Below are 12,215 nucleotides of genomic sequence, written 5' to 3'. Positions count from 1 at the left end.
ACCAAAATTGGCCGAGAAAAAAAATGTGTTACATTACTTATTGAACTGCCCTCGTATATCCTCCTTTAAAGACACTGTCCATTCCATTCAACTGCTCTTCCAAGTCCTTTGCTGTCTCTGACAAAATTACAATGTCATCGGCGAACCTCAAAGTTTTTATTTCTTCTCCATGAATTTTAATACCTACTCCGAATTTTTCTTTTATTTCCTTTACTGCTTGCTCAATATACAGATTGAACAACATCGGGGAGAGGCTACAACCCTGTCTTACTCCCTTCCAAACCACTGCTTCCCTTTCATGTCCCTCGACACTTATAACTGCCATCTGGTTTCTGTACAAATTGTAAATAGCCTTTCGCTCCCTGTATTTTACCCCTGCCACCTTTAGAATTTGAAAGAGAGTATTCCAGTCAACATTGTCAAAAGCTTTCTCTAAGTCTACAAATGCTAGAAACGTAGGTTTGCCTTTCCTTAATCTTTCTTCTAAGATAAGTCATAAGGTCAGTATTGCCTTACGTGTTCCAGTGTTTCTACGGAATCCAAACTGATCTTCCCCGAGGTTGGCTTCTACTAGTTTTTCCATTCGTCTGTAAAGAATTCGTGTTAGTATTTTGCAGCTGTGACTTATTAAACTGATAGTTCGGTAATTTTCACATCTGTCAACACCTGCTTTCTTTGGGATTGGAATTATTATATTCTTCTTGAAGTCTGAGGGTATTTCGCCTGTTTCATACATCTTGCTCACCAGATGGTAGAGTTTTGTCGGGACTGGCTCTCCCAAGGCCGTCAGTAGTTCCAATGGAATGTTGTCTACTCCGGGGGCCTTGTTTCGACTCAGGTCTTTCAGTGCTCTGTCAAACTCTTCACGCAGTATCATATCTCCCATTTCATCTTCATCTACATCCTCTTCCATTTCCATAATATTGTCCTCAACTACATCGCCCTTGTATAGACCCTCTATATACTCCTTCCACCTTTCTGCTTTCCCTTCTTTGCTTAGAACTGGGTTTCCATCTAAGCTCTTGATATTCATACAAGTCGTTCTCTTATCTCCAAAGGTCTCTTTAATTTTCCTGTAGGCAGTATCTATCTTACTCCTAGTGAGATAAGCCTCTACATCCTTACATTTGTCCTCTAGCCATCCCTGCTTAGCCATTTTTCACTTCCTGTCGTTCTCATTTTTGAGACGTTTGAATTCCTTTTTACCTGCTTCATTTACTGCATTTTTATATTTTCTCCTTTCATCAATTAAATTCAATATTTCTTCTGTTACCCAAGGATTTCTACCAGCCCTCGTCTTTTTACCTGCTTGATCCTCTGCTGCCTTCGCTACTTCATCCCTCAAAGCTACCCATTCTTCTTCTACTGTATTTCTTTCCCCCATTCCTGTCAATTGTTCCCTTATGCTCTCCCTGAAACTCTGTACAACCCCTGGTTCTTTCAGCTTATCCAGGTCCCATCTCCTTAAATTCCCACCTTTTTGCAGTTTCTTCAGTTTTAATCTACAGGCCATAACCAATAGATTGTGGTCAGGGTCCACATCTGCCCCTGGAAATGTCTTACAATTTAAAACCTGGTTCCTAAATCTCTGTCTTACCATTATATAATCTATCTGATACCTTTTAGTATCTCCAGGGTTCTTCCATGTATACAACCTTCTTTCATGATTCTTAAACCAAGTGTTAGCTATGATTATGTTGTGCTCTGTGCAAAACTCTACCAGGCGGCTTCCTCTTTCATTTCTTAGCCCCAATCCATATTCACCTACTATGTTTCCTTCTCTCCCTTTTCCTACACTCGAATTCCAGTCACCCATGACTATTAAGTTTTCGTCTCCATTCACAATCTGAATAATTTCTTTTATTTCATCATACATTTCTTCAATTTCTTCGTCATCTGAAGAGCTAGTTGGCATATAAACATGTACTACTGTAGTAGGTGTGGGCTTCGTATCTATCTTGGCCACAATAATGCGTTCACTATGCTGTTTGTAGTAGCTTACCCGCATTCCTATTTTCCTATTCATTATTAAACCTACTCCTGCATTACCCCTATTTGATTTTGTGTTTATAACCCTGTAGTCACCTGACCAGAAGTCTTGTTCCTCCTGCCACCGAACTTCACTAATTCCCACTATATCTAACTTCAACCTATCCATTTCCCTTTTTACATTTTCTAACCTACCTGCCCGATTAAGGTATCTGACATACCACGCTTCGATCCGTAGAACGCCAGTTTTCTTTCTCCTGATAACGACATCCTCTTGAGTAGTCCCCGCCCGGAGATCCGAATGGGGGACTATTTTACCTCCGGAATATTTTACCCAAGAGGACACCATCATCACTTAATCATACAGTAAAGCTGAATGCCGTCGGGAAAAATTATGGCTGTAGTTTCCCCTTGCTTTCAGCCGTTCGCAGTACCAGCACAGCAAGGCCGTTTTGATTATTGTTACAAGGCCAGATCAGTCAATCATCCAGGCTGTTGCCCTTGCAGCTACTGAAAAGGCTGCTGCCCCTCTTCAGGAACCACACGTTTGTCTGGCCTCTCAACAGATACCCCTCTGTTGTGGTTGCACCTACGGTACGGCTATCTGTATCGCTGAGGCATGCAAGTCTCCCCACCAACGGCAAGGTCCATGGTTCATGGAGGGGGGGGGGGGGGGGGGGCAATAAATCATAGCAACTGGAATACTAAGTCTTCAGTGACTGTATTTTGAAGATTTTTAAATGCACATACTTGATTAATAATTGCTTGTCCTATCTTAATATTTGCCTGTTTCCTTCTTGTGACAATCATCATGCACTTGGTTTTTGCTGTATTGACTGTCATGTAGCTAACATAACTTTTCAAGATTGGTGCACAAGTTCGTAGCATTTTTGTTTTGCGTGTTAGCATAAATCATAGCAACCGGAATACTAACATGCAAAACAAAAATGCTACGAACTTGTGCACCAGTCTTGAAAAGTTATGTTAGCTACATGACAGTCAATACAGCAAAAACCAAGTGCATGATGATTGTCACAAGAAGGAAACGGGCAAATATTAAGATAGGACAAGCAATTATTAATCAAGTATGTGCATTTAAAAATCTTCATAATACGGTCACTGAAGACTTAAAAAGTCATCAGGAGCTAAAAATTTGAATTTCAATAGTGAAGGAGGCATTCAATAGAAAGAGGAGATTATTGTTTGGCAAATTAGATAAAGGTCTGAGAAAAGGGCCTGGCAAGTGTTTTAAATGCAGTGTGGCACCCTATGGGCAGAAACATGGATGCCAAGATAAAAATGATGAAAAAAAGCTAGAAGTATTTGAGATGTGGATGTGGAGGAGAATTGAGAGGATAAGTTGGATAGAAAGAATGAGTAATGAAAGAGAGGTAGAAAGGGTTGATGAAAGGAGAAGACTGCTACAGGTTATAAGAGAAAGGAAGAAGAACTGGATGTGACATTGAGATGGGAATAGTTGGTAACAGAACTGTGAAAGGACTAGTTTGTAGGAGAAAATATAAGATGATAGATGACATAAAGGAAAGCAGAAATTGTGTGTACCTGAAGAGGATGGCAGAAGACAGGAAAACATGGGGAGTTCCATGTAGAAACCTGCCTTTGGGCAGAATGCTGCTGCTGGTGGTGGTGGTGGTGGTGGTGGTGGTGGTGTTGATGATGTTAGCTACATGGCAAGTAGTAGTGTTTCATATAAAACTGCATGCCAAATAGTAATTTACTCTAAGCAGGACTCAGTACTTAAAGTGGTAGGTAATTAGGTAAATATTTTATTTGAAAAACACCAACATAATCAAGTAAATATTAAGCTACCAACAACTGATAAACAGCAACTATTCAATGTAACAGAATAGGTAGCAGCTTTTCTTTTCTCTTTTCTTCAGATTAGCACCTTTTTTCTAATTTACTTGATTAAATTTAACTGGCCTAAACAAGAATAGCTTTGAGCAGTATAATGGTATTTTATTGTTCATTCAATGTAAAAATTATGTTTCTGTGAGCTCCTTGTCTGTTATTAATACATACTTTGACTCATTTCAAATCCCTGAATTTTGTTCTTCTTGATGGTGTCTACAGAACACATTGAATGAATGAGTGGATAGCTCTAGCTACTCAGTTTGTAACTCTGGAACTGCCTATTAATTTGTGTGTTGCAGTCAGAGGTTGCGGTTGTGTTGAGATGCAACAGATTTACATAAATTTCTCCAAGAAATTTTAATCTGACTTTTCCGAACAAATTGTCATGCTCATGTAGCTTTCCATCCACATATGCTGCCAACATTGCTCCACAAAACTTGTTTATAGTGGAAACTTTTAGCTGCCTTAGCATTTTTTAAATTTCCCATGTCTCTTCTGTTTGTGTTTGGGCTTTTAGTATATGCAGGCACTATTACAGAGACATGTATCAGATTATAAACATTGTAAAATTTTAATTTCCTGTTCATCTCACTACCCAGTTATTATTTCCACCAGGAGCTAGTGATGATAATGACGATTCTGATTTTGGTGGAATTCTACATGTGAAACAACGGGACCACGCATTGCAAGGTGACGTAGTTCCAGACGATGAGAATAATTTTATGGATGAATCATCTGCAATGAATAAGAAGAAAAAGGCAAAGGCATTGACCAAGGCTGCTATTGCTAAAAAGGTTCTCAAGAAGAAGATAATTGCTAATAAGAAGACAGTGTTTGATGAAGATGGACAGGTAAAGATTTTTGTGGATTTGATTTTTGTGTCTCATGCTCATCAGACTATTCTGTTTCTAGGAAGTGCAAGGAATGTCTGTGATACATTGTCATTTTTATTTTTTATGTTACATTTCAATAATTTCAATTTTGAGAAAACACTAACTTTGTTGAAATATTTCAATGTCTCGTTGCGCTCTAAAAGCAGTGTGTAACACCTCCGTTTTTTCATACAATGTAAGCTTTCACGGCCGGTATTGCCTTCACTTAAAACTTCCGGGCTGATAGGCCGTGGTCGAAGTATAAAACTCTCTCCTGATGTTTCGTCTCCGACTGCGGGATACATCCTCTGACTGCTATGGAAGTTATTACTTTCCAGTTCGTCCTGTTCAATACTATAATACTGAATGTATGGTAATAAGGAACACCAACACAGTTTTACTAATTACGAACTTATATTCTTCCCAAAAGACAAAAAGCAGACAGCCACTGCCTTCATCATACATATCTAATTACGGCTAATCTCAGCACAGACTTTCTTCATTTGCCATTATCGTCACACGCTAATCCATCACTGCATCCAACACTGCAACCCAAGGTTACGCCGGCACGGTAGACGCGAAACTAAATATCGGCACTAGTAACGTCACTGATCACTTTTATAAAGATACTTCATCACTTTCTCGGTATTTATTTATTATTTAGGGGTCTAACCATGGTGATGGTGACACCCTTCTTGGTTAAAAACCCTGTATTCCAATAATAGCCTACACACACACACACACACACACACACACACACCATTCCCGCCAACCACTTTGGCACATCTCGATACTCGCTCTCGCAACACGGCACAATCGATTGTTCGCCCTATCGACCTGTGTCGAGTGCAAAGTTATAGTAAGGGCCTACGGACCCCTTACAAGTGGTGTAACAATATTATGACTCTGACCTCCTCTATAAGCATGAAAGCAATAAATGAAAGTTATAATACATCCCTTAAAAAACATTTTTGTAATAGAGAAGCCTGTTAGAATAATTCAGATGTTAGCTCTGAATGACTTGCAGAGCTCTGTTTAAACAGCTTGTTGTTTTGCAGAAGTTTCAGAATCACTCATTAATTGTATTTCTCCATATTATTATTTCAGTTGTTAAAAAAAAGTTTTGGTTCTCAAAAAGTTGTTTGAAGTATGATTGTAACTAATAATTTGTTCAGGAAGGAGTCAAGTACATGGTACACACTGTTTCAGCATTCTGACAGAGAATATTAGATGTGACGGTGATGTTGTTACAAAGTGTAAGAGTGAATTAAAATACTTTCTCATAGCCAACTTCTGAAGAATGTCTTCACAGTGATTCTTCAGCTAATGTAAAATAAATTAACCTCATGTTACAGTGGGTGTGGCCATAATATAACTCAGATTAGCCTTCAAGAATATTTCATAGTTTAAGTAATGTAATTCCATTGAACTGTGTGTAAATAAAACACACATCTTTCACTTATTTCCACATTCCAGAGACTCAGTAAAATATTATTCATGTAATGTGATATAATTCAAATGACTACAGGTGACCAAGATAAAAATATCTCGTTCTCATGAGACACAAAGATAGGAGACTGAGGTTCAAGACATAGTGTATGTGGAAACAGATGCTGAGTAAATATAGTATGAGCATTGGAAGAATGATAGGGAATATTAATAGCAATTCAGGCCAGGAGAAGAATCTCTGCTTACCAGTTGTGGAAACAATGAGAGCTGGTGCTATGATGATAAATGAAAATTACTTCTTTGGGATAAAGTAAATCACTTTCGTTTGTAACTATGGAATTGTTCGTTTGGGAAAAGGAAGAAGAAAGCGATTTGAAATTGAAAAACAATGCCTAAAATGCTAGAACAACAGTAGAATGGCTCAGAACATTAGCTTAGAAGAAATCCAGTATGTAAGAAAGAAGGCAGAAATGAGAAATTTGTGTAATTGTGGTATCCTTGCCTTACCTGTGGTACTTCTAATTTTAGAATCGTAGTGTAATCATGTAACTGTGTGGTTTGGTTCAATCTGGTGTGACACTTCCTGTCTGGATAGTTATTTGGTGTGTGTGTGTGTGTGTGTGTGTGTGTGTGTGTGTGTGTGTGTGGTTTTTTCATTGGGTCACATGTGCATGCACATTTCTGATTAGCATATTACACCAGTCTGTGATGAGAATATCCAAAACCTAATATTTGTCATTGTGATACATTTGTTCTGTTAGGCTTCACCCACTTTTTTCTGTTCTTTTTTATTCGGTTTCCTCAAATTCTTTCTGTTTTGCTTCTACCTGTACAATATTTACTAATATCCTGCACCATTAGTGCGTATATGTTTAAACAATCTTGATAAATTTGGCATAATTTAAGGTACTGTTAGAAATAGGTTTTTTTCCCATCTTTGTTCAATGTTCTAACTTATCTGTGCATCATTTCGTAAATTTCAATCTGTAATTTGTCAATTTAATAGTGTGTGACTTATAAGAAACGAAACTGTAGCTAAATGCTGTGTGGAGTTAAAATAAATGTCTTGCCATCTGTGTTTGTGTTATATGTGATCTCCTCATATCACATCAGGTAAATTATAGAATAATTCCAATTAAAAAAATAACTAGCAGTTTTCAAAGACAGTAATATTACACAGTTATTTCTGGAACTTGAATTATCTGATATATCTTACGAGTGTTATATTTAGGGTTGTTTGCATTCATCTGCTTACATAACAGTGAATTGATATGCAGCATAAGATCTTTTGATTAGGTTTGTCAGATGGCTACACAGATCAAATGAGCCATGTATGACGTGTGGTAATAAAGAAACCAGACTCATTCTCCAGCTCTTTATTGAAAAAACTTACACAACTGAAATGTTGTCCCCTCCAGTGTAGTCCCCTCTCCAGTCCCTGCACTGTCCCATGCAAATTTTCCAGTGTTTGAAAGTCTTTTTCTGTTATGCTGTTGAGAAGGCTTGTTGCTTTTTTCTTCACTGTATCCACAGGCTCAAACCTGGTTCCCATGGATGCAGATTTCAATTATGAGAAGAGAAAGAAGTCGCATGGTGCTAGGTTAGGCGAATACAATGGATGTTTCATCACTGGAATGTTTTTGTCAAAAACCTCTTGACAGACATTACATTATGGGCTGGCATGTTGTCCTGACAAAGAACCGTTGTGCAATTCTTCCACAGATCTGGTCTCCTTCGTTGCACACATTCACAGAAGGTCTTCAGAACAGTTACATAATAAGCTTGATTGACAGTCTGATCCAATCAATGTAGGTAACCCCTCAGATATCGACGAAAACTATCATCATTGCTTTGAATTTTTATTTTTTCATGTGCACTTTCTTCTTCCTGGGGTATTGAGGGCTCTTCCAATGCACAGATTGTCACTTAGTCTCGGGATTGTATTGTAATATCCATTTTCAACTCAAGTAATTACTTTTCTGAGGTAATCAGACTCATTTTCAATGTTTCCAAGAGTTTCAGCACAGCAGCCCACTCAGTGTTACTTTTGCTCGTTTTTGAGGATTCTTCGCACTACTTTAGCACAAACCTTTCTCATGCCCAGATCATCATGCAAAACCTGTCTTAACGGTTTCCTTATTGTTGCAGGCAAGTTCTGAAATTGCTCAAATGCTCAGGTGGTGGTCTTCTCGAACAATTCTGTTGACCTTCTCCACATTCTCTTCAGTTTTTTAAATGGAAGCACCCAATTGAAAACTTGTGTACAAGATAGATACTTATCACCATAAACACATTTCAACAGATTATAAGTTTCTGTGGTGGATTTACTAAGTTTTGTGAGGAATTTGTTGTTAACGCGTTGTTCCACTTCAAAGTGTAGCATAATTCCAACAGACCTCAGACACATGGCCCATTTCTAAGAAGGCTCACAGCCAGACTAACCACCACAACAACATGAAGTTTTACACAAGTGTTAGGGAGAGCCCTTGGGTTATTCCCCCACTCTTCTCTTTGTCATAAATGAATCTTTAAATGCACACAATTTCAGTCTGGTTTCTTTTTTGCCAGACTTCGTACTCCACAGTACATGCTCAAAAGATTTCCTGGTGTATCTGTACTTTGCGTGCATGCATGCACGCATGCTCAAACGTGCACTTGTGCACGTGCGCGCGCCCACACAGACACACACACACACACACACACACAAGAAGAATTTGTGCCTGCCTGTCAGGAAAATCTTTCAAACATTTCTATGAATTCTTTATAAATTCTCAAAAATCACAGTACAAAATATCTTGCTTGTAGTGTTTTATATATTTCGTTGTGCCATTTCCTGAGATTGTTAGTTGTGCAAATGAACAAGTAGACCCTCTTTGAAATTTGAGAGGACAGGAAGAGGTAGTGTTTGCAACTGTAGATGAGATTAGTATTTGGATGATAATCCTGGAAAGTGTTTTCACATGTCATGCATGTACATCACAATCTCTCATGATTGGAAGCATAAGATTTTTCTCACAATTGTTAACAGGCTGTTGTGGATGCAACACGAGAGAAAGTAACTGAAGTAGCCAGGCAGTATGAAGCAGAAGGAGAAGGAGGAGGAATTGATCTGGAGCGTGCACGGGAAGTGCTCAGAGAGGAGGACCGTGTTGACAAACAGCGATTCCGTGAGAGAGTACGCATGAAACACAGGTGAGGTTTATTTTTATTCTCACCACACTTCTTTCAATTTCTGCTTGGAACATTCTTCAGGACAGAATTTACTTTTGGTGTTGACATGAAAGTTTTCACATTATATAGGCACCCAAAGAATTAAGGAAGGAATAAATCAAAATTTTTCTTCCACGAATGCAAGTTTTAACACATTTTTTATTAATTTTTGTAAGAAAAAAATAAAAGGAGAAAAAAGCTGCTGAGTTGAGAAGTCATGATAGGCACATAAAATTATTCATTATTGTTTCATTGCTGTGTGTGTGATATGTCTTCAAAGATAAAAAACTGGCAAGCTCAAGGGGTCCCATATTGCAAGGAGTGTATGACTGTTACAAAGGGCATCACTGTTCTTTCTTCAATGCCAATTGCCTAAGATCATGCCTGACAGGAGAAAGAATCCCAGGACTAATGAGAAGCAGCAGCAGCTAATGGGGAAAGTTTTCTTCCTATTTTTTAAAAAAATTACTGATTACGTTGGAAAAGTTTTGACAAAGTGTGCATTTAAAGTTATTTTTAAGGCCACCGGGAAAATAGATGAATTTTTGTGAACTGTAAAATTGTACATAACATTCCTTTTGATTATGGCTAGCTTTTTATTAGAACCACAAAGAGAAATTTACCATTTGTCTTGCTGAACATCAGAGGAACTAACACTTTAGACAAACTGTTAAATCAACCGTAGCAGAATGTGTTTTATGGTGTGACGACTGTGAAACAAATTTCTATGATGCCCATGTTATACATTTGTCAAGACTACTAATTATTGTGTGTGTTTGTGTAGAGAGGAAATAAAAATTTATAAATACATATATGTTAAAGTTTTATAAACCATAATATTTTTAACAAAAAGTAGTCAGGATAAAATAAAATGAAATAATACATCAATGTCAGTTTTGCTGAAAGGGAAGAATTCTAATTAGATTACTTGTAATCAAGAATGGCACCTGCCAGAAATGTTCATATTCATTTGGTAAAGTGTGAGAAATTGTGATACCAACTATACAGCTCACACTGCTCCTCGGAGCCCCTTGAACAGCTGCCAATGTTTTATTTCTTAAGACATCTGCTGTGGATGGGAATGAAGCACTTTTGAGTAGTTCTGTGCTGTGGCCACTGCATCTGTCTAGAGATCTGAACAACAGTTAACTCTGGCTGTGAAAGTCTTCGTTGCATTAATTTATCTGTGTTGAGAGTTTGGAGTTGGGAAAATGGTTGGTTTTTTGCCAATTATTCCATTATTTATCTGCCCTAATAGTTTGGTTGGTTGATTGAGTGCCAAGTCCTGTGACATGCTCCACAGTGGCCAACAGTAGAATTTGCAGAAAAACAAAGAGACAGGACACAATGGCTAACTAATATTGATGGCATTTTTAAATTATAATTTTCTATTTTGTAGATACCTTGCAAAAATATTCGCAACAAGATGCCGTGTAGCAATGGAGCTAAGGTAAGATACTACATCGTGGTTATCCACTATGAACACAAAGGAGTCAATCAACCAGTTGTTAAAAATGGAATGCAAGATATTGAGAATATGAAGCTTCCTGGCTGATTAAAACTGTGTGCCAGACCGAGACTCAAACTCGGGACCTTTGCCTTTCGTGGTCAAGTGCTCTACCATCTGAGCTACCCAAGCACAACTCACGCCCCATCCTCACATACTTTTGCCAGTACCTCGTCTCCTACTTTCCAAACTTAACAGAAGCTCTCCTGCGAACCTTGCAGAACTAGCACTCCTGGAATATTGAGAATATATTTGACAGTAGATGAGTTCATGGAAAAATGCTATTAAGATCTGACAAAGAACCATGCAAGAAGGGAGAACTAATATCACCATAAATTCAAAAGAAAATATTACTGTTCGGTGTGTACATAATATAGAATGGACAACTGGTCGACTATGAGGATGTGGAACTCAGTAACTCAAAAGGAATCAGAACCAAGATAGTTTGAAAAATCCACAATAGATCTGCAGCAATCCATATTATTTTGTTCCATACTCACACATGACTACAAAAACACAATATTAGTTTAACAATAGTCATATACCTGCCAAGTTTTAAAGGTTTTCCATAAAAACCCAGATTCATGGAGTGTTTTAGGAATTAAAAGTGGAGCATTTTTATTTTATTTATTTATTTTTGTACACTGTGTACCTCCACCAAACACTGTATTATTCCTTGCAGAGTATAGATATATATGTTGCTTGTTTCCTTTTTATATTCACTCTTTGTTTTCAGCCCCTGTAAGCAGAGAGCACCTCAGTTTTGATTTTTGATACTTGCTCATAGTCTGAGATGCTAGTGTTTATCTTAAAGTCAAATGTTCACTACATTAATGCATGTATCTACCATTATTTAATTTGTGGTGCACTAGGATTCAAAATATTTTAAGTGAAGGCTTACATAGTTTTGCCATTATTGCATCTTTCCTCATTTGTAAAATATGTTCCTTCCCTAGTCAATAGCAAATTTTGTTTGCTATTTCAACCAGCATTACATATTAAAACTTTCAGAGAAGAAAAGCGGAAGCTGAAGAAAGCAAAGATGAAAGAGATGAAGGAAGCTGAAGATCAGGAAGTAGAAAAAGATACCCAGGATGACACGTATGCTTCCGAATCTGGCAGTGAAAGTGAAAGCAGCGACGGACCAGACTTATCGTGGTTGCCAGACCCTGATAAGGTATACGGTAATAGAGGAGATGATGAGAATGAGGAAGAGGACAGAAGTGCAGAGAGTAGTAGTGAAGATACAGAACCAGACAGTGAACCACATCCACAGCAACAACGAAGGTTAGTAAGCTGTAATTTAGGTTGGC

General features: G+C 37.9%; 1 protein-coding gene across 1 annotated transcript in view; it reads left to right on the top strand.

Moving 5' to 3' along the window:
- Positions 1-12,215, top strand: part of LOC124622038 (probable ATP-dependent RNA helicase DDX10) — a 92,393-nt gene that overhangs the window by 77,137 nt on the left and 3,041 nt on the right. Inside the window, exons 11-13 of the mRNA XM_047147597.1 lie at positions 4,480-4,715; positions 9,214-9,377; positions 11,914-12,189. Coding sequence (XP_047003553.1) covers positions 4,480-4,715; positions 9,214-9,377; positions 11,914-12,189 — 676 coding nt within the window. The remainder of the gene's footprint in view (positions 1-4,479; positions 4,716-9,213; positions 9,378-11,913; positions 12,190-12,215) is intronic.

The sequence above is a fragment of the Schistocerca americana genome, chromosome 7 (genome assembly GCF_021461395.2).
Source record: "Schistocerca americana isolate TAMUIC-IGC-003095 chromosome 7, iqSchAmer2.1, whole genome shotgun sequence".
NCBI classification, from domain to species: domain Eukaryota; kingdom Metazoa; phylum Arthropoda; class Insecta; order Orthoptera; family Acrididae; genus Schistocerca; species Schistocerca americana.
Note: the sequence above shows the minus strand (reverse complement) of the source record. Positions and strands in the feature narration are given on the sequence as shown.